The sequence below is a fragment of the Gadus macrocephalus genome, chromosome 21 (genome assembly GCF_031168955.1).
Source record: "Gadus macrocephalus chromosome 21, ASM3116895v1".
Taxonomy (NCBI): domain Eukaryota; kingdom Metazoa; phylum Chordata; class Actinopteri; order Gadiformes; family Gadidae; genus Gadus; species Gadus macrocephalus.
The window spans coordinates 7,823,045-7,846,451 of record NC_082402.1 but is presented as its reverse complement, the minus strand read 5'-3'; the positions used below and the strand labels follow the sequence as shown (position 1 = coordinate 7,846,451).

Sequence of the window (23,407 nt, the reverse complement as noted above, 5' to 3'; positions counted from 1 at the left end):
GTCAACTTCTCCTGGTGAAGTACTTGTAACTGCTATTCACATCAGTGGCACCGTACACCATGTATACATTTCCATTAGGCTGGTTTATTCAACCACTCTGGTTACATTTTAATGTTAAGTCATAATGTTCACTTCCAGTTTTAAAAAAAAGAGCTTTGGATAAAGCAATCCCGGAGGTCAGATATAAATTCTTGTCCATTTAATTAGAAACATAGGTCATTTTATTTACAACATGTACAAGAGTAAAATGTCACTATTAGGGACGCGCCTTCTGTCTTTCGACTCAACAAAAGCACATAAAAAGAGAATTCAAGTCTTCCCTGCGTTTACTTTATAATATTGTAAAATTTAAATTTAAAATTGTAATTCCCTTTCTTTAGGCTACACAGTATACATCTATACGGGTGTGTGTCCCTTTCTTTGTAAACACTGCACTAAAACGTTAACTCCTCCAATAGAAAAAATAACAAACCAAAGTGAGACGAAGCCGATGTCACATATTTCCGTGACACGCGATACTGTCCAACAAGTGGCCCGGCCGTATGATCTTCCCAGGCTGGAGATGGTGAAAACAGCTGAACCCCACCTGTGAACCCCAGCCCCCGCCCTGGGGCCTCCGAGCCTCCTGTTTAACTCTCGCAGAACCATTCCGTCCTCCTCCGTCTGTCCATCCATCCGTCCGTCCGGCCCCTCTCCCACGCCCGGACCAGCCCCCACTGCCGTCTCCTCTACCCCTGCTCGGCGGGACACTCTGCGTGGGATCACGTGTCCAGAGTCCCGCTCTCCTCCGGGCTGGGCTGCTGGCTGCTGAGGGGCTGCTGGCTGCTGTGTCCCGACGACTCGTCCCGTCTCCCGTGGATCGGCGTCTCCTCCTGCTCCCCCCCGCCGCCTCCTCCTCCTCCTCCTCCTCCTGCTCCTCCTGCTCCTCCTCCTCCTCCTCCTCCTCCTCCTCCGGCTGCCCCTCTCCCCGCCATCCTCCCCTTCTTCTTCTTCTTCTTCATCCTCTTGTCCTCCCCGCCCCGATCCCGCCACCACTGGCAGGTGGCGGCGGTGGCGCTGCTGCCCCCCTTGGACGACACGGTCTGCCCCCGGAACAGCTGGGCCTGCCGCTGGCAGAGGCCCACCTTGCTGAGCAGGATGAAGACGTCCCCCCGGAAGGCCTTGGTGAAGATGGCGTACAGGAAGGGGTTAGCGCAGGAGTTGAGCGGGTAGAAGAGCACCAGCAGGATCTTGGAGTTGGACACGGTGATGAGCGGGCGGTCCAGCACGGCGGACATGGCGTAGAAGGAGATGGGCGCCATGCACAGGAAGTCTGTGAAGATGAGCACGGCCATGCGCTTGGCGATGTTGGTGTCCTTGGAGCCCGAGCGGTAGTGCGGGTTGTGCACGGCGCAGTAGATCTTGACGTAGCAGCCGCAGATCACGCCGAACGCCGCGATGTTGAGCACCAGCACGGACACGATGTAGGCCTGCGCCGCCGCCGAGCGCGTGTCCATGGGCAGGCAGATGCTGACCTTCTGGTAGCTGCTCACGCCCACCAGGGGCAGCAGCGCCAGCAGCAGGCAGCCCATCCAGCCGCCCAGCATGACGGTGGCGGCGTGGTGCAGCCGCAGCTTGCGGTCCAGCCGCATGGCGAAGGTGATGGCGTACCAGCGCTCCAGCGTGATCGCCGTCAGCGTGTACACCGACAGCTCGCTGGCGAACACGGTGCAGAAGCCCGCCAGGCCGCAGCCGGCGCCCGTCTGCCAGTCGATGGCGTGGTTGAAGTACTCGGAGCGTGTGTGCAGGTCCACCGAGGCGATGAGCAGCAGGTACGCGCCCATGCACAGGTCGGCGAAGGCCAGGTGGCACATGAGGAAGCGGGACACGGAGAGCTTGTAGTGGCTGGTGAGCAGCACCAGCAGCACCAGCGCGTTGCCCAGCACGGCCAGCAGGCTGACGAACCACACGGACACGCGCAGGAAGCCGAAGCCCATGATGTCCTCGCAGGGGTTGAACTCGTCGGGCGCGGGCGTGCACGTCACCTCTTCGCCGTCCTCGCACACCACGTAGTCGTAGCGGCTGTCGAAGTCCTGGCCCGCGTCCTCCTGCGCGTTCTTCAGGGTCTCGCCGAAGCCCACCCCCTCGTCGGCGCCCCCCTGGCCCCCGAAGTAGGCGTGGTAGTGGAGGAGGCTGCCAGGGAAGTCCCCTCCCCGCCGCCGACGCCATGCCGCCTCCTCCTCCTCCTCCCTGAGTCGGGGGGAGTCCGCGACGTCGTCTTGGGACGTCATCGGGGGGACAGGCAGGGGGCTCTCTGGCGTTCCTGCTCCCTGGAGCGAGGTGACGCGCGGGGGCCCCACGGAGCGTTTGTGGTGTTGGTCGTACAGAGCCGTCAGGTTACACAGGTACTCCAGGAAGCTGCAGAGGGGCGGGGGTGGGGAGGAATAGACGTCAGCACAGCGGACCCAATCACTGACTCGCGCGTCGGGGAGGAGCTGTCCGTCAAAGAGAGTCGATTGACCTAATTTGACAAAGTCATAAAGAATAATGTCGGACACGGACAGACGCACCTGCCTGCCTGCCTGCCAACGACATATTTGACAGTGGTCAAGTGCACAGTCCAATGATTTATACAAGCAGTTAAAGAGGAGCCGTTCCTGTTTAGAGAGCGTCGTCATTTGTCTGTCTTGAGCTCGCTCGCTTCCATACCAGGAATGAGTGACGGTAATTCGGGGCCGCTCGGAGTTCTAGGTAAACGTGTCCGAGAAGTTGATTTAATCCACGCCAGAATCCACACCATGTAAGTACAGCTGCCTCGCTCGCTGGGAAATCGTCCACAGCACACATGCTCACACACACATACACACACTTGTACACACAAATGTTTGCCCTTCACTGGACCCACACACTCACACACACAAACACACACCATGCTAGCCGAATTACGTTTTGGAGTCTGGCCCAAGGAGTTTGGAGCGTGTCCCTCGTTAGTTATTTTTTCATAAACCTTTTAACATCTTGTTAAACTTTTTTCTCAAATTTATTTTTTTACCGTTTATTACATTAAAACCTCATTGAACCACTTCTCGATTAGACTCTAACTGTCTAATCGTTTTATTTTATATTTATAGATTGATATTATTTTGGTTGAAAAGTTGAATACTTAACTCTTAAAAGAAATTCTACCAAGGTAATCCTTTTCAAATGATTTTTCCTACCATATTCAAGCCTTGACACTTTCCTTTAACCCTTTAACAGTCACATTCACACTTAACCCTTTTTGAAGCCATATTTATTCACCGCTCAACACTTTGAACCTCTTTCATACTTTTAAGCCTTGACACTTTCCTTTAACCCTTTAACAGTCACATTCACACTTTTAACCCTTTTAAGTCCTATTTATTTACCGCTCAACGCTTTGAACATCTTTCATACTTTTCTTCACATTAGGACCACGTTCAACGTTGAGCGTTTCGCCGCCCACTTGACCTACCCCCTCTTCTTCTTCAGGTTCTTGAAGCCGCAGCAGTGGCTGGGGTAGGTGAGGTCGGCCGAGGTTAGGTGCTTGAAGGTCTTGATGGGCGGCAGCTTCTTCAGCGCCCACGCCTCTCGCGCCATCAGCTCCCGCAGCGTCTCCATGCCGACGGTGGGCAGCGAGGAGATCCGGGTCTGAGACACGTCCCTGAGAGAGGGGCGAGAGAGATAGATTAGATACACTGTGCATGTAGAGAGAGAGAGAGAGATGGATTAGATACACTGTACATGTAGAGAGAGATGGATTAGATACACTGTACATGTAGAGAGAGAGAGAGAGAGAGAGAGAGATGGATTAGGTACACTGTACATGTAGAGAGAGAGAGAGAGGAAAACATAAGATGAATCCCTAACTCAAATCCATTTTGCATGTTTAAATGATAAAACAACCTCATGAATATCTTTTTTAAATATTAAATCAAGTATGAAATAGATAAATATATTATAAAATAACTACCAAAATAATCATAACAATATAAATCATGCTCGTAGGATGTTACAAAATGCTTTAAATCTTGATGCAAGATATGGGTTTCTTGGGGTCATGTCAATTGTGTTGATTTGTTAATAAAATGTTTAATAAGCTACACCCAAAAAGCAACATACAAATTGCATAGAATATTGCAATTGATTCAGCGTCAAATGTAATCAGTCATGGAAAATTATAGGCAGTAGGAAGCTGAACATGATCTGCCCAGGCCGGCCTCACAGACGCGTCCCACAGCACAGAGCTCTCCTTCTCATCTGGGTTTCCTTCAGAGCACTTCAGAGCCCTCTCTCTCTGCTCTCATCATCTTTAAGCAATTATACACCCCGTGTTCCTCCCTCTTGACTAGCCACTCCAAAACCAGGCCTGACCTCGCTGGGAGAGACACGAGACAAGGCCTGCCATCTTAAAGACATCTGACCAGACAATCTTATCAGAACGGACGAGTAGTGTTTGCAGTAGTGGACGAGTGTGTCTGCAGTAGTGTTTCATAATTACAGGGTCGGAAGCCCACCTGGTCGCCCGATATCCATATTTGGTCACAGGTGCTGCCTGACATAAAGGCTGGGGATTTGATGATAGTTTTTTTTTCATGTCAAAAAATATTTTAAAGGTTCGAAAGCTCTCATAATTAGTTATCGGATTTTATCATAATTGTTCGGAATGCTTATTTGAAATGTAACAAAATAGCTGAACAAGTTAGAGTGAACACGTTTGAGTAATCTAACGTGTTCATTTTAGCGCGTTACCCCAACACTGGCAGTGTTGGACACCCTTTCCCAGGGACAGTGATATAACACACAGATGTTGGCTGGGCTTTTAATTATGTGTGTGGACGCAGATGTGCCAACATATCTGACCTAAAATGGGCTCACTAGCGTCAAAAGGGATGGGAACTAATGTACAGGGCTTGTATATCAGAATGCAACAGGAGTTTTCTTTGGTGATACTCAGCCATATTGAGAAGACTTGGAGAGTTGTAGTGCTGTAAAATCCTAAATCAATGTAAATATACCATATACATGGTTAATGAATACTTTATTTCGCACTGCCTCGCATGATAAACGCTGTGGCAGTTTCAGACACAACAAAGTCTTCCCATAACGACCAATAACTTCATGATAAATGACCAAACAAACATGACAACTAACATAATAACTCCCATTCCAATTGTCCTATACTTCCAAAAATGGTGGCAATCAGTGCAATGTAAATCCTGATGCACATGCCCTATTTCAGGGTCGTTACAGACACCCTCTCTAACTGCCTCCATTCGGGGTGCAAGTTGAGGCCGAATTCTTGTCTCCTTATTTGTACATTTTCTTAATCGGTTGCCTAATCCCCTCATGTTGCTGAATCAACAAATGGTCAGGATGATTGGATTAAAATATTCATAGTCGCCCCGGCAGGCCAAACTATGCATCATTCACACTCTCTCTCTGGTGCCTGGTAGTGTTCGCTGCCTCGCTCACCTCTCCTAGGGTTGAAATATCTCAACATCTGTCATTCCCAGATGTCGAAACGGGCCCATGGAGCTGACCTCACTCAGGATATTAACCCCAAGCCCCCCCAGTGGAACCGAAGAAGAGGAGAAGGAGGCGGAACATATTGTCCTAACCAGACACCCTTCCTCGATGACGGTATCTACGGCAACCAGCGGACACGTAAAGAAACACCAAACATACTTCCTAGCATGGCGGGAACATCACCTGAAGGTTTTAAGCCCCAATCACCTGTGTTGCTAGGGCTAGGATTCACATCAGAAAGACAGCAGTATCGTACCGATGTTAACTTCCGATCGCACACCATCGCACGTCAGACTTCCCACTCGCAGACACAGCTGGATCTCCGGTTCACGCTCTTTGATTTTTTTTTTTGTAAGTGATCGTATTTCCCAGACGTAGTGGTCATGTCACCCCCGTCTGCACGGGAGGAAATGAGAAAGGAGCTCTCGTCGCAGTTATGATGCGGATAACGCAATTACCGAAAGTGGAGGCATTTTCATTTGGGAAGTCACACCGTGTGTTCTGTTCAGTACACTGATTGGAGAGGCCGAGGGGTGTTATATAAGGCCTGGAATCAGAACTGGAAACGGAAATCGTATTAATTGAATGATTACCCTGTGTGTTACACATCATGATTGTTTAAAGTATAAACAACTCAATTCATCATGAATGTGCTGAAATTTAGAATCTAATATAAGAGGAAATGTTGTTTACTATAACCCATATTTAAAATAATACAAAAAATGGAATGAAAAGCCGCAGTGGGATAATGGCACTATAATAATGGCCCATCAATGTAAAATGGAAATTAACATGACCAAACGAGACCAGCTGTGTGGACACTTGCCTATTTATAACATAACAGAAGATGTTCCAAATTCTTGCCCCTGCCTGCATTGGATTCCCCGAAAGCTCAACTTATGGCCCACAGACCAGAAAATCCACAATACATAGCCCCAATTATTGATACGTTAGCAAACTGCCAAACAGCTGTTTTCCCAAACCACCACCAGCCTCAGCAAACCTCATCAAAACAAATACACGCTCCACCAAGGAGTCAATGGAGCTCTTTGCAACAAGAGGCCTTTCAAAGTTAAAGTCTTCATTCCATTGTGTGCTCTCTTCTTAAACTTCTTGTAGAGACGTTGAAATATTTCTGTCTCTACTACGAAGCAGTTGTTCATGTTCCAAACGGAAAATATGCGTGTGACTGAAACGTGCATTTTTACAGAGTTTAAGAGTTTATAGTTGTGTGTTTAATTTATTGTTATTTCTGGTCTCCCTTCGAGAGTGTACTTACAAGAGCATGGGCCCTCTGATCGCACCCATAAAAGCTTTCTCATCCATCTTGGTCAAATGTCTGTTTCTGTAAAGGTACCTGGAGAGGAAAGCACATATTTATTCAGACATTCTTTTTACTTTACTTTTCCAAACGGCAGGACTGGACGTAATGATATCGGAATGAGGTGTACTCACAACAAATTTCTGTTTACTAACATTTCTTGCCAGATTTTCCCATTTGACCACGATGCTCAAATTATTTGGTCACTTTTGGGATACGCGTTTAAGTCACTAACAGTCTTTACCACTACACTCGCCTGCCCCGCCATTTAGACACTGCAGGTGAAACAGAGTTAAAATCCCAGCAAACAAAATTTGTATCTGATATTTTAAAACACATACATCAACAAAATAACAACACCCAGTTATCAAATAAAACCATTCAATACAAACACACATCTTAAATCAAAACTATAAAGTGTGCAGGTGTGTTCCTTGCACACAGGTCCCGACAGGGCCCTCTTAGTCTGATCTCACATCCCTCCAACAGCGAGAGGTTTGTGTTTTTCGTTTGGCCGCGATGCTCTCGGATGGCGTCCGCCCAAGAGGTTGACCTGCGGCGCCAACACCAACACTGACGAGGTACTTTCTCTCTCTCTCTCTCTCTCTCTCTCTCTCTCTCTCTCTCTCTCGCTCTCTCTCTCTCTCTCTCCCTCCCCCTATCCCTCTATGTCTCTCTCTCTCTCTCTCTCTCTCTCTCTCTCTCTCTCTCTCTCTCTCTCTCTCTCTCTCGCTCTCTCTCTCTCTCTCTCTCTCTCCCTCCCCCTATCCCTCTATGTCTCTCTCTCTCTCTCTCTCTCTCTCTCTCTCTCTCTCTCTCTCTCTCTCTCCCTCCCCCTATCCCTCTATGTCTCTCTCTCTCTCTCTCTCTCTTGCTCTCTCGCCCTCTTTCTCGCTGCTAAAGTGACCTAACAATGGCGTAATACTAATACTAATAGTAAGGGCCCCTCAGAAGCGGCAGGACCAGGGGTCGTAGTTGCGGAGGAGTTGTAAGTAAGACGAGAGGTAGGGGATGGAAATTAATAGCATTAATATCTAATGTCCTGAAAATGTTGGGTTTGGCCGTGGACGGAGGGTGGGGGAGGGGAGGTTACTGCAATAGACAAGAAGTTGAGACACACGAGGAATAAATGCTTTTTTCCCATTTTTCCTCTTCCCTTCTCCTCATTGAACCTTTGATATTTCGGAGACGGAATCAACCAGTTGAGTCCTCGACTATCTCGCTGGTTCCAGTTGGTCTGGCCAGTGCCGTTGCTTTAAGACCCTTCTCTTGACGGCCACTTCCTGAGAACTCACTTTCTCCATGAGAACCTCAGTGTTTTAATCAAGGGCCCCGGGGCCGGGCCCTCGACAAATACATCTGAGATTCAGTCATTGAAGAACCCCCCCCCCCCCCCCCCCCCCCTCTCTGCTTTTGTAGTGTAACTACGAGTAAAGGGAGAGCACATGCCAGATGTCAGAACTGGTTTAATCTCGTGGGAAAAATAGCGGGCCGCCCCTTAATTTCAGAGGAAACGTGCCGACTTAAAACCGATGGATTCCGAACGTCTCCCGTGAAAAATACACTCTTAATTCCAACATTATTACCATGTCTACGGGGTCGCATGTTTACACAGTGGAACGTTGTCAAGTTTGAACGTTTGCTAAGGTATACAAACATTGAGATTCATCCTGGCACTATCGCGTTGCCAGCGCTAATCAAGGTGATGCAGATGGAGTCGGACGGGATTTATTTAAGATCTTAAATATAGTAAAAAAAAAAGAAGAAAATTCAAGAGGGTGGAGTGTTATCGTTGAGGGAAGGCAGAGTTACTTACACTTGATCCAGTTTGGTCCCGTTGAAGGCGTAGGGGTGAATCTCTCTGAAGCCGTTCCCGTACAACATGCTGCAACCCAAGGCTGTCAGTTACAATCACAATTATCAACCACAATCAACAACCTTTTTAGTGCAATTTGGGTCAAGCACGAACAGCAAGCAGTGAGAATCAATTGAAAAAACTAATTGAAACAGTATGGTAGCCCGCACATTTAAATCAATTACACGTTGGTCAACACTGAGAGATATTGAACAGTAAATAATGAAACAATACAGTAGCCCATACTTTCCCACCCGCCCGTATCTTACTCAGAACTCAAATCAGAGTATTTCTACCAACTGACATTACCCAGCTGACATTTCCAACCGAATTCTAGAACTAATAGCGCTAGAAAAGTGTAATAGACTTGTTATACATTCTCCCCGGTGGTGGTGGTGGTGGTGGTGGGGGGGGGGGGGGGCATTGTCTGAATGCCTAATCTTGTGGGTTTTCACCACAAAATGTGAGACATAACATTCTTCGCGTCGAGACGGAAAGTCCTCTTTCTGCACGCTTTTGGCGTATTTTGTCCTGCCTGTTCTGTGGCCAAGGTGGCCATGACTTGGCCATAGCCTTCGTGAAGGGGGCAAGTCTGTTTTAGTGTGTGTGTCTGTGCGTGTGTTTGTGTGTGTGTGTATGCGTGTGTTTAGGTGTGTGTATTTCTGAGTGTGAGTTTGTGTGTGTGTTTAACTATCCAAAATAGGCATATAATGATATAATTTATATGGGTTTCCTAATTGTTCTGTTGTGTTTGTTGTGTGTGTGCGTGTGCGTGTGCGTGTGTGTGTGTGTGTGTGTGTGTGTGTGTGTGTGTGTGTGTGTGTGTGTGTGTGTGTCTTTGTCTTACACAGTCAGCACATCGTCGGTGATACCACGGAATGAATTAGGTGGGATCTCCTTAATATAGGGGTGATCAACGATTTCGCTGTGGAAAGCAGGAAGCAGAGTAAGACCAAAATTGTTTTAGCCCACTAGAGCGATTTTGCAGCACACACAACAAAAACACAAAAGCATGTCGGGCCGAAGGGTTCATGAATGTCTTTGAAACCACTACATCGTGACAAAAATAAAGTAGTTGCTGTTAACACACACTCACACTCACACAACACACTCAATAGCTCATATTTAAGGGTCATATATTGATAAGCTATTGGCACCTTTCTCTGAAAAGTAGAGACTTACAGCAACTTACAGAATGAAGTTCACATCGATAGACTGGATGTTGCCCAGGTGAGGGAAGACAGCCAGGCCGGTGTTGAAAATCCCCCTGGAAAGACAGACAATTCAGAGCAAATGTGTATAATAGAATCTTTAGGATTTCTTCTTTTATGATTGCTTTTCTTTTCCTGATCTCCTTGCTGGTATATACAATTTGATAATAGTTTCAAGACATAGCCATGAAACCGTAAATTACATTTTAGATAAAGGTCTGTTCAGGTAGTCAGAGTGCTTTGATCAGAAGTCAATATAAATAAAATCTGTAACATGTAATTCCAATACTTACAGATATTTGAGGTTTGGAAGATTCCCAAAAGCATCTGGGTCTATGTATGTCAGACTCTTCGTGTTGCGAATCTCTCTGAGGGATGAAACAGAATCAAAGAATCACGCATAAACAAATAACCAATACCAACGACGAAAAAGTGATAACTATGAATACAGATAATGTGGTTACACAGGTCGTTATTGGAAAGTAATTAGGGAAATTATATCCCATATGCATTCTCACATGAAAGCCTAAAAATGCACACACACACACACACACACACACACACACACACACACACACACACACACACACACACACACACACACACACACACACACACACACACACACACACACACACACATACGTGCACGCACACGTTCCTTAGCATTTGGGCAAACAAAAAACTGTCTGAGCCGTGGTGCCATCGGTTGAAGAAGAGTCAAATTAATGTCTAATTTGTGTGTTTATTCAGCTCGGGTCCGGGGCCCAGGACCGAGGGAGGCCCCTAGGCCCTAAAAAACCTTGAGTCTCCCAGGCTCTGGCTCTCACAAGCCGTGTGAGTTCTGCCATGTGTTTTCTGGCCCACGCTTCAGACGGCGTTCAGAAGCCGCTCTAAACATCCCAGCAGAGACAGTAAAGTGTTCAGAGCACCTGGTCGTCTCCACACCTCCACTTTACCGCGGTCAGAGGCGCCACTCAAACATCAAACCAGCGCTTTTCCAGATTTCTCTGTCATTGAGTGGCTTGAAACTTTTGAACTCTTCCTCTTTTTTTGTGGGTGTGAGAGAAAAGAAAAACGGTCAAATGAAAAGCAAACTGGAAATACACATTTAAATGCGGCACACTTTGTTTGAGGCCAGACCAGCCTCCATGCGTAGGATTCCATTTACCTCTCCTCTCCTCTCCACCTCCTCTTAAACTCAGCTGAGTGGCCCCTCCCCCAGCGCCCCCCCCCCACCGTCACCCACCAGCCGTACGCAAGCGGCCGTGAGCAGACAGGAAGAGGGGCACTCGTTTCTTTCTTGTCTGACCCCTTGGAGGAAACCTGAGAGAGAGGCCATTATCTACGGTATGGCGCACCTCACCGCAACCAATCAGCGCAAGAAGAGAGACCCGGGAGCTATTGAGCAAACACGCTTCAAATACATAAATAAGGTGGATGAACAAGTGGAGCTCTCAGAGTAAATTCCCTTCTATGGTCCATTATATGATATCTGGGGGGGGGGAGGGGTTTAGCAGAAAAGGGGAACCCTAATCCCCCAGACAGATACAGAAACCAGAAGAATGAAGCCTGGTATTTGTTATGGGATGTGCTGGCATATGTTTGTTCAGAAAAGGGTTCCCAGCTGTTTAATTTTCTTTCTCAATAGAATGTGTGATATGCCAAGCCCCTGGGTAATAAGTCTCTTCTATCCCATAATTGAGAATATAGGGCCTATATGCAAGGGGCTGGGTGTGACTTTTCCCTGATTTCGGCAGGTTCCTCCAGACTTGCACTTGAGCATGAATGGAAGAGAAAAGCTGTGCAATTTATTTGCAAGTCTGCGTCTTTCGGCTCAGGCTTGGTCACTAATACGGTCAAATGCTCTCTTAGGCCTCTCCATAACAGACCACACAAACCCCTCAAGACTCAAGTACTCTGGGGTTGTTTACTCAAACTAGTCTACGTTAAGTCTGGGATACTGAGCTTGAGTGGCTGAGCTAACCAAAATAAAAGATATTATCGAGTAACATTAACCCTTATGCCACAGGTATGCAGTCAACATGCTCAATAAGGAATGTTGTTGTTGTTATGTTAGGAGGCATTGCGTTACGTTGCGTTGGATATGTTGTGTATGTTGTGTTGCTGTGTTGTTATTTGATGGAATGTTCTATAATTTTGTCGTATGTTGTGTTTTCTTGTGTCTAGCGGTTAGGTTAGCGACGTTGTCCTGTTCTCTTTATAAGGGTTCCAAAATAGTTGCTATGATTGTGTTTTGTGAAAGAGCCGATACGTCTGCTTTCTTTCTAACTGCTTACATGTTGGTGATTTTCTTCAGATTGTAGAAGGAGTGCCTCTCCAACCGCTTCAGCATGACGTCCACTGAGATGTATCTGAGAGAAATAAGACATTCAACGAGAAACACATTGAAAAATTAAGGTTTGTACAAGTTTTAACAACAATCTCACAAAGGTTTTTCGCAGATTCTTAATAAAACGCACAGTGGGTCCACGATACTCAGTGCAACACCTGGCAACGCTTTTCGGCCATTCATTCATCCATACATTCATTCCTTCATTAACGTAAACGACTAAATTCCTTCAACAGATCCAACCACCGCCTAGGTCAAGCGTCTCAATCTCGGCCATGGATAATTTTACAGGTATGTGCTTCACACACACACACACACACACACACACACACACACACACACACACACACACACACACACACACACACACACACACACACACACACACACACACACACACACACACACACAGGTATACTATTATCAGTCAATGCACTGAGCACCCATTTGTTAGTACTTGGCAACCACCTAATTGCTTATTAAATAAACGATCGGCTTAGTGCTGAATACACACAAGAAATGTCGATGAATTTCCTCCATGTGTCAGGCTCAGTACCGAGGGGGGGAAAAAGAACTTAAAGTGAAGTTAAGCAAGCAATAAGTGTCGTCGTAACTATGTTCTGAAATGCTAACCCGTTCTGACAAATGGTAACCCGTGTTTCTTGGCACACCGACCAGGCTGGCAGCTGGCAGTCAGTTTCAGCAGCTCTTAGAGCTTTTTGCTGTTTAAATAGGTTATTTAACGGTAAAAAATGAATCCGTATTTTCCCTCGTCCTGTCTGTTCGTCTGTCTGTTCGTCTGTCCATTTATGAGTTCCTAAAGATTTCTATGGACCCAAAAATAGACCCCTCGGAAGGCTCAGAAATACGTTAGTTTCAGCTTCGGCGGTGACATTTGGATTCCACCCTTCAAGTGGGATGTCAAACAGGCAGACGTTGGTGGTTCCCCCTCTTTTCTCGAGTCATACCTCCTGGTTGAGACCAAGGGGGGGGGAAAAGCGACACAAAAACACAAGCAGAAGGAAAGCGTCCTCAGCCCTCTCGGACTACCTTCACGCACGACTTCAACACAGACGCCATCTGCCCCCGGCCCTGGGATCAAGGCTGGAGTGTGTGGATCTTACTGCAGCCTTCACCTCAACCCAGTGGCTCGGCAATTCTCTCTACACACACACACTCACACTCACACACACACCCACTTCACACACACATTCACATGTACACATGCAAACTCACACACACACACACACACACACACACACACACACACACACACACACACACACACACACACACACACACACACACACACACACACACACACACACACACACACACACACACGTATACACACACACACACACATACACTCTTCACACACATACATACACACACAAATACACACACACACACACACACACATACTTCACACACACTTCAGACTTCACACAGAAACAGATACACATGCACACTTCACACACACATATACACATGCACACACGCACAGACCGACACAAACTCACACACATATATATACAGACACACACCCACACAGACACACACCCACACAAACACACACACACACACACACTTCACACATGCACATTTGTACACAAGCACACGCACCCACGCACACACACACACACACACACACACACACACACACACACACACACACACACACACACACACACACACACACACACACAAACGGGGGCTTTCGCTAGTTAAAATACCTAGCTTCGGGAACGAGAGCGCTGTACCCTCTGTGGCACGAGGAGCGACATTCCTACTCCTGCTCCTACTTAGGAAGGCATTAGTGCTTCCAACTGTGATTAGCGCGCTGCGCCGATGCTACACAGACACAGCCAATCATCCGTCTGGTTGGGAGACCAGAGGGGTTGCTGAGAGGAGGGTGCAAATATGGATCTGGAATGTTTTTAATTTTGGGGAGCAGGCTATTTAGATGAAAATGAAATAACAACATGATAGAAGACAACAGGTGGATGAGGGCAAGTTTACCGGACTCGGAAGTTCATGAAAGTGTGTGTTTGTCATGTCAATTCTGCTTGACGGCCCCTTGCTTACATTTTTGAGAGGTTCACCATGTGAGAGAAGACGTTGGCTGGAACGGACGGCAGGCGAGTTTCCAGAAGCCATCTGTCGAAAAACAAACCAAGACAACAAGAAGCATTATTGTTGCTGGGTAGCTCAACTGTCAGGGGGGATGAAATTGGGGTTTGGACTGACATTCTAACCATAACTCTCTCCCCAAACCAAATTCTCAACTGAACCCGAACCGTGAACTCTAAAGCACGAGCACACTGCCCCAACAAACACCAACCCCTAACTTTAGAATGCTGGCCAACGGCGATCCAATTTTCACCGCCAAAAACCTTCAACAGACAACAACCACCAATGCATATGGTCCAATGTTGGTGATTGTTGGGGCAGGCTGTGTGGAGGCACCTTAAACTGAACCAAAACCCTATCTCTGACCCTCATTCGATAGATATGTGGAAGCACTCAACATCTCCAACGACCTGGAAAAGATTTCTCTTCAGTGTCTTGTCCTGCAGGTATCAGTTCCTTCTCCTGTGAAGGGCGGCTCCGCTCCCACAGAGGAAACCCAGTTAACGTGCAATGATACCCCACCCCCAACGATGGTGTTGCTATGGTAACATTCAGGGGGTAGACATGGGGCAGGGCAAACAAGCCAGAGTTTGACCAGGAACTGTATATACAGGTGGTTGTTTATACAGTTCCCACATAGTACTCTGTGGGGGGGGGGGGGGGGCGGACGACGACATGTGACATGTGAGAACCTGGAAGCCATGTTTATTTGTCCCCCAATGGGGCCTCATGACCCTTATCCTTTATTTGGATTAAGAATGAAACTCAGGCCATGGATAGGTAGTTGGATTATTCTGTTTTACTCTAAGACCATGTAAGAATGAGGAATAGTGACTGACAAATCACCAGACGTAAGAAGTAAAGGGTTAAAGTTCGGAGGAAGAAATGATTCACCAATTGTTTGGCTATTTCAACCTGAACGTTCAGATCTCTCGACCTCTGCAAAATATTGATATTTTATCGTACATTTTCTTCCCTCCTCATTTCTGGGAAGAAACATTCTTTGAAGTGAAGAATGTAACATGGAACATGGGATGAAACAGACATTTGGACCTGACTGGAAGGGACACGGTGCCAAACCAAACAGGGTCTGGACCTGTTTAGGACAAGGTTCTCCAACGGACACTTATGGATCCAAGGTGACCTACCTTTGGTTACAATCCCTTCAGTTTCTAATGTAAGCTGAGCATTTCTAATAAAGAAAGACCCTAAGAATCTGTCAAATGAGTATATTAGAGACAGGCATTTTCAGTTTTTAACATATACCAATAGGGTCTGTATGTTGGTTACTTGGCTCATTAAGGATTGATAACCATATTGTTTTGTCAATATTCGGTAAAGTATGGATAAATGGACTCCTACAATGGTTGCTATGGTGATAAAATACACTAAACGAGAAAGCACCGTCAGGGAACACCAATGTCACATTTCTCTGATTTACAGGCCTGTCCACTATCCAGGCCTTTGTCACACCTGATTCTGTCCATAGTGGAAAGCAAGAGCGAGTTCTTTCTGAGACTTTGAACTCCGAGCCACATATGAAAACAAAAATAATGCCCGTTAAAGCAGCAGAGTTTCCACACTCCTGGTGCATCAAGGAGAACAAAAGACTAATTCAAAGGTCTGCAGATCTGGCATGCCGTTCTGAATCACGGTTTGCGTTAGCGCTGGGATGGCGATGAATCAGAATCAAAACCCAAATAGAGAGCAAAACAGGAGTGCGGCATTCTACATGTGTTTTGGACAAAATCAAACAAACAGGCGTGGGACACAGAACAGAACCCATCACCAAACACAAACCTCGACCTCATTCAATCCACATAGGGTTCCCCAACGGGTGCAGAAGCCCACCCGACTGAACCGTCCTACACACTTTTTGGAGGGAAAGGACTTTCTTGATTGGTTGATTTGAACGGGGAAGCTGAGAAAACAAACGGGCCAGAGATTGAATTTGAAGTTCGTGGGGAGAAGCCACGTGATTCATAATGGTGTCTGTGGCCAGGGGCTGAAGTTACGGTTGTGTTTACAATGCTCGGTTGGCTCTCATAACAATGGGTTTTTGGGGTTGAATTGCAGGGCAGAACATATCTTCCGTGTACGGTTTAGAATAAAGGATAGGGAAGCACAGAATACCTTGCAGCTGTGCATGTGATTGCACTTCATCCAAGATTGAAAAAAATCACGCGTTTTTTTTCTGCTGTTCTGCTTTTTGCTGTCAATTCATTTTTGATTTGTTAAGAGGATTTACGCTAGGAAAATGGGAAATGCTGAACACGAGAAATGATTAATAAATTCCACTCAGAGTGCTAGAAAACATGATCACCGACCGAGCGCCTGCAGTCTAACTTTGAGCCTGCCTGAGCCCATGAGCTAATTATGACTCAATGCAGAGTGGTTTGTAACCATTTCCACTGTCCTCCGGTGGATCCTATTCACGGCAGAGCTCACTGTTTCCACCATTCTGCGTTACAGCTGATCAAATCCAACGTCCCGGACCTAATTTTGTAATTAAACCCAGTAGTACCCTCTCTCTCGCCTTCGCTCTCTCACGCCACCTTTCAGGAAACAGCATTGGAGTATTCCATAGTAAAGGTTAATTGGACAATTTCATCCATGGTTGAAGTCGATGATGTTCTATGAGTGCCGAAACCTGAATCTCGAGACCATGTCCCAGGGTTTCAATCTTCACCAGCCACAAAAGGCTCAACAAGATCTGGGGGCGAGAGAAGAGATTGAAAAAAACGATGAAATTTAAACCATTTTCGATTTTCTTCCTTTTCCTCACCATTGAAGTCTGAGGAAGGTAATTACTGTCGAACTCACCGTGGGTGTTCAGAAATTTGCTGCAAAATGTAAATATTGCATGTGGACGCATTGGCACTCAGGAGTCACGGTACACTGGGTGAGGAAAGTGGCTGTGCTGGGTTTCCTACTCTCCTGCCCTCACTGACACATGAAGAGACACACACACTCACATACTCAGGCGTATACTAACACACTGCTGGCAGAAATACATACACACACTACACCAGAATATATAGGCATGCATATACACCACAGACCCACACACCGCTGGGACAAACACACACACACCAGCACATAAAGGCATGCACAATCTAAAACACTCATACTCACACACTCAGACATATACAAATACTAACGCATGCAAACACACCACTGGCACAAACACACACCAGTAAATGTAGGCATGCACACACACACACACACACACACACGGACATACACTAGATAGAACATACACACATAAACACACACACATGAACACATCCGCACACACACAAGCACCGAATGTAAATGTCCCAAGTCATGTACAGACACACTCACCCTTGTTTTTTGCGTTCCAAACTTTTCCCATTTAATAGAATAGGTCAGCATTTACCCTATACAGAGGAACCTTGGCAAATTTGCATGTACACATATGGCCTGCCAAATATGACTGCACACACACACACACACACACACACACACACACACACACACACACACACACACACACACACACACACACACACACACACACACACACACACACACACACACACACACACACACACACACACGTACAAAGATGCATGCAAGTAAGACCACATCCAGTCCCTCTCAATCTTCAAAAAGTAAATGAAGACCCAACTTTCCGGAGCTCATAATCGTTGTTTAGAACATTTCCCTATTCATCTTACTTCGTTACTAACTATAAAAATAGAACAGAATACGAACTACAAACTAACTAAGCTTGTGTTTCCTATGGCTAGTCTGCCCTCTGTCCAGTTTTTTTAGTTGAGCAGCCCTCAACATTTTAGATTTTGCCCTAATGATTGTAAGCTTTGGACAACAGCCTCACACACACACACACACACACACACACACACACACACACACACACACACACACACACACACACACACACACACACACACACACACACACACACACACACACACACACACACACACACACACACACGTCAAACTTAACAAACACACACAAACATAATCCCTGAACATTTCCACTTAACAAGTCATTTTCGTGCAGAGAAATCGACTCTTCCGGGACCTTTGAGGCCAAAGTGACCTCAAACGTCCTCACATTTCCTCACCGATAGGACCCCTAGTGACTGACATCGCCCCCTCCCCATCCCCCCACCACGATGAAGAAAGAGCCAGGGAGCTATAACCCATAGCCAGGCAAGCCAGCCAGCCCACACTATCCCCCCGATGCCTCCCCAGGCCTCAACCGCCCCCCCCCCCCCACTGCAGAACCACTGCAGTGGGGTTGCACATTCCTTAGAGAGAATGTGTGCGGACAGACCAGTCAACCCTCACGCCTCACCTACTGGGACATTCGCTAGTAGTCAACACACAGGTTAGGAAAACACAATCCAGCTCCAGTCTATTTCAGGCATTCTTTACTTTCGGGGGAATTCATGGTTGTTTTAAATCAGGGCACAGATGGGTCAGGTCCTGAATTTCCCAATTGGGATTAATATTTATCTTATCTCATTTTAATTCTTGGCTGCCGAGTCATGCTATTACTATTCACAATTTGGTCATTAGTCAGATGGTTGTGTCCAAAGGGTCTTCATGATGTGATTTGTTTCAGATAATGAGCACCAGGTTTCAGTATGGACTCTCGCTCAAGGGAACCGACAGGCAGACTGCGGGGTTTGAACCCAGAACCTTTTCGTCTAGGAGTCAGACACCCTGACCACTACCCTCTCCCCCTATGCCCTCTCTTGTCATTCTTCTTCTCTGATGCACGTTGTGTAGGAATGTGAGGACGTGGGGATGTGGAGGAGTTGTTCTGTTATGCATTCACACAATTGTGTATCGGATCGGGCGACTATATCAATAAACATTGCAATATTAGTTTCTATCTGGCCCGCTGAACTATTTGATAATGTTATGGCACCTGAAGAAATAAAGATACGGTGTCAGGGTGAAGAAAACAAGGTTATTTATGCATCGTGTTTTCAAATAAACACCTAGGGTATAAAATAGTTTGAATTTGTGCATCCTTGAGAAATGTAACGTTCAATCTTATCCCCGTTATCGTGTACGCGTGATGGTAGGAAAATGTAATTGAGATGCATTCCTCTGTTGAAAAGTAATAATCATCCTGATTATGATTATGCACTGTGAGCGATAATCGAATAGAAAAACGAAAGAGAATTGGAATAATTATCACATGACTGTTAATGATTCACACAGAGAGAAGAAAGGGAAGTCACTGCAGAAGAGATCAGTTCATCGACTAACAACTAGAGGCGGTTATAAATTATATATAAGAAATAATTTAATATAAACAGATATGTGCCAACACCATTAGTTTCGCCATAAGTATCTCGAATAGCTTTCAAAGCAGAATAGGGAAGTTATGTTGAAAAAGGGTATATTTTATTTCTGATCCATGAAGCAGAGATGTACCCTCTTTGTTTACTCTGACATTTTTGTTGCATGCCTGATTTGAATTGATTAAACCCGTTTAATCACCCAATACTGGCTGCAATTTCCAAACTGGAGAAAATATAAGGCATACTGTTATTCTTATTCAGAGGTTATTGAGTAGGCCTTTATGGTTTGACAGGTCTGCCCCATCTAATAGCCTACGCAGAAACGGTAGCAGGCCTTCTATGCATTTAACCAAGAATAACATTGCTATTCAACCATCAAAGAACACATTGGACATGAAACGGTTGTTGAAACATTATATCATAATGTCGTTCGACCTAAAGGAAGACGTCATGAAGAATTGTATAGCCTTCTTGCACAATACACGCGTCAAATCATAAGTGACAGAAAGGGCCCCTTTCTAGTGTCAATCGGAACAAGTTTGCTGTTTATATTACATGCGGAGTCTCGTTTCTGGAACGTTTGACCAATCCGAACCGAACGGAATGTAAAAAGGAAACTATGGCTTTGCCTATTTATTTTTGTCTCTATTCCCAAGACAACACTTCCCAAAACAGTAGGACTGTAAGGGTCAGTATCTCGTCAGTGTCTCCATAGACGATAACTAGGCCTAAACGGGGAGTGAGCCTATACGAACTGGCGATTGTTCATTGTTCCTTGTTTTTAATTGAACCAATAATATAAGATTCTCATTTTATATCTCCGTGTCTTTCTTTCCACCATCTGTCGCAGAGCGACGATCACATGTTTCCATCACTTGGGGGCCATGTGGCAAACTGGATGATCCGGCTTATGTAACATTTACCCCATGCTTTAGCACGTCTGTTAGTGTCATATCCATGCTACATTTACTGATGCTCGGATGGGGGGTGTTCTGATGATATCATCATCTCTATTTCAAGCCCCCCTACCCGTTAATGTATAATTGATATTGTTTTGTTGTTTACCATGTTGTTATTGCTGAACCTGCAAGGTGGTGCTGTGCACATGTGTAGGCAATGTTCTCTCTCTCTCTCTCCCTCTCTCTCTCTCTCTCTCTCTCTCTCTCTCTCTCTCTCTCTCTCTCCCCCCCTCTCTCTCTCGTTCTTTATATCGCTCAGAAAAAATAATGCCCCTATTAAATAAAATTTACATTTACTGATGTTATTGAGTGATGCTGAGATTAATGAATGCAAGATTACTTGATTAGATGATTACATGCAATGATTAATGATTACATTTGATTTTTTTTTATTATTATATGCAGTAATAATCATACTAATAATGATACAGATTCTACTACTCATAATAGGCTTAATGATAATTATTATAATAATTCAAAATCATATCCACTACAATTATTATGTTATTCATGAATTACTTACAACGTCTCAGTGCTTGCTGGAAATCTCGGGAAACTTTCGATGTCAAAACAGGAGATGGTCAAAAACTTCCACTCGGAGCATTCACACACAGAAGGGCATGTTTCAGGCTCTGCCGAGGAGCCCGGGAGCAACGTGACCAAACTCATCAGCACACCCGTTATCACGTTCATGCTCATGCTAGTGTATCCTACCTGTAAAAAAATAATAAATAAAGATGCTCTCGTTTTTGATACGTCTGCCGTTTACCAAAAATTGAGCTGTAATAATAATAATACTTGTATCATGTTGAGTCGAACTCTTCACGGATCAACTATTAAAATGCTCTGTGTCCCATCATATCTGAACGTGCAGTGAGGAGGATGCTGCGGGGAGGCTGCGACCCAGTACGTTCTGGAGGTGGTCTTCTATGAACGGAGGGTAGGGTTTGAGACACTCTTGCGTTAGATGCGAGGATTGATTTGGTTTGAATGACGAAATGTGGTTGAGAAGGTACTTGAGCTGGGTTCGCGTATTTAATATGAATTCCAGTGAACACTGGACTAAAATAGACTGAAAAGTCCTTAATTTAATGTAACTGTTTTCAGACTAGCTTTTACATCACTTTGGATATACGCCTCTGCTGATTGAGGAACTACAAATGTTAATATAATGAGCCCATCTTTTTGGTAAAGGACACTTTTATTTTATGTTATTTGGTTTTCAATTTCGAAGAGCGGCAGTCGTTGCGTAAAGGAATGCATTTGGACAGTGTAGTTTTCCAGCGCTACATGTCTATGTCAATGTACCCTTGGTAAACTACAATTCCCGGCCGGCTTTTCCCACAGTTGAAGTTTGTTGTCTTCCTGTTCGGAGGCGGCTAGTTTAAGTTGCCATAGCAGAGGCAGGTTTGGATTTGATTCACTCACTGTCCTTACCGCTTGCAAAGCACCAAGCCAGAAGCTCTTATGTAGATAAATCACACCGGTAGGATTTGTACAAGCTTGTTTTACATTTGTTACATTTCACTGCACCATTAAGCCGTGAATAGTTTATTAGTTAACCCACATGAAAGGTGGATGAAGTTGTATTAGCCAGTTAGCTGCTGTTAGCGTTTGTTAAGTTGTTGCTAGAGTAGCAGCAGCTTCAGCAACAACAATGACCAACTGCGCCGTGATTTATGACAAGTTTTGTGTATTGTGTCTTGCTGGCCAGATTGTTATCCTGTTTCAGTTGTCATGGCCACGGCGACAGTGCCCGCTCTCTTTTTACTACGATGAAAAGCACGTATTCCTCTTAAGGGAAATCATAGTAATCTGTCGCAGATCCGATTATATTTTGGGAAGATAGCAAGGCAATATTGGGTACGTGTTTATCGCCCACTTACAAGTTACTCCATCATTGCAGACCGCCCCCTCCGTCCCCATGCAATGGAATCATCCAGTGGGTCGGACACGTACGACAGGGCGAGGCGAAGCAGACCGCGGGGGCGGGATGTACTGCGCCGACCCCAGCAGGACCTGCGGGGGGCGAGCGGCAGTGGGAGTGCCGCAGAGAACTCTGGGATCACGGAAAAGATCAGCACCCTGGCCAGCACTCTACAGGTGTTTACTTTATTTACACTGCCAAACTTTGACGTAGCCTATGTGAATTATGCTATTCTTGAGCTGGACAGTGCAGTGTTGTGGTCAGATTCCGGATTCCCAGGCAAAGAGGCACAGAGTTTGATCCCTAAATTCAACCTAATCTGGGGGCATCCTTGAGAAAGAAGGGCCAGCCCACAACTTACTCCTCAATTATCTGGATTCACGTTAAAGTGAAGACACGTTGGATTAAAATATATGGCTAAATTATTATTATATTAATAGTAACCTGCAAAGTGGGAACAGTTCAGTGGGATGAATGAATTTGAGTAAACTACTGTCTTTGCTGTGTGGGGCGTGTTCTAACAAATATCCAATTTAGGAATGTGTGTAACAGACAGCTTCTCCCACCGCTCCTGCAGGACACTAGCAGGAACCTGAATAAGGTGGGCCGGATGCTTGGTCAGTACAGGGACAACACCGATGACCAAGCTGAAGCCATGGCCCTGGTGAGACTTAATATCACTCATTACAAACGTCTCTGTTATACAGCTTTCAGTTGACACAGCCACAATAAGCTTTAAGAGCGGGCATTCTTTAACATTGTGAGTATACACTACTACATTTAGAATTAAAGCTGAGTGTGTGTGTGAGTTT

General features: G+C 45.7%; 2 protein-coding genes across 2 annotated transcripts in view; one reads left to right on the top strand and one right to left on the bottom strand.

Annotated features, from left to right (window-relative positions):
- Nucleotides 1–186: 186 nt before the first annotated feature.
- On the bottom strand, nt 187–21,710 carry tshr (thyroid stimulating hormone receptor). The gene is made up of 11 exons (XM_060041637.1): nt 21,192–21,710; nt 14,354–14,425; nt 12,213–12,287; nt 10,207–10,281; nt 9,895–9,969; nt 9,550–9,627; nt 8,664–8,732; nt 6,806–6,883; nt 3,473–3,661; nt 972–2,397; nt 187–872 (listed from the first exon to the last, which is right to left on the bottom strand). The coding sequence occupies exons 1-11, from the start codon at nt 21,365–21,367 to the stop codon at nt 762–764; spliced, it is 2,424 nt and encodes an 807-aa protein (XP_059897620.1). The 5' UTR covers nt 21,368–21,710; the 3' UTR covers nt 187–761.
- A 314-nt stretch (nt 21,711–22,024) lies between these two features.
- LOC132450326 (centrosomal protein of 128 kDa) overlaps nt 22,025–23,407 on the top strand; it is a 35,855-nt gene continuing 34,472 nt past the window's right edge. Inside the window, 3 exon segments of the mRNA XM_060042407.1 lie at nt 22,025–22,154; nt 22,575–22,771; nt 23,173–23,259. Of these exon segments, the coding sequence (XP_059898390.1) occupies nt 22,598–22,771; nt 23,173–23,259 (261 nt within the window). The 5' untranslated portion in view covers nt 22,025–22,154; nt 22,575–22,597.

Bases quoted from the DNA above. Each gene is read 5' to 3' on its own strand.
- tshr (XM_060041637.1), bottom strand. From the start codon at position 21,367: ATGAGCATGAACGTGATAACGGGTGTGCTGATGAGTTTGGTCACGTTG. The intron at 12,288-14,353 runs GTAAGCAAGGGG...TATTTCTCTCAG, and splicing joins ATGGTGAACCTCTCAAAAAT to ATACATCTCAGTGGACGTCA. The intron at 873-971 runs GCGGGGAGAGGG...GGGGGGGAGCAG, and splicing joins AGAAGAAGAAGGGGAGGATG to GAGGAGACGCCGATCCACGG.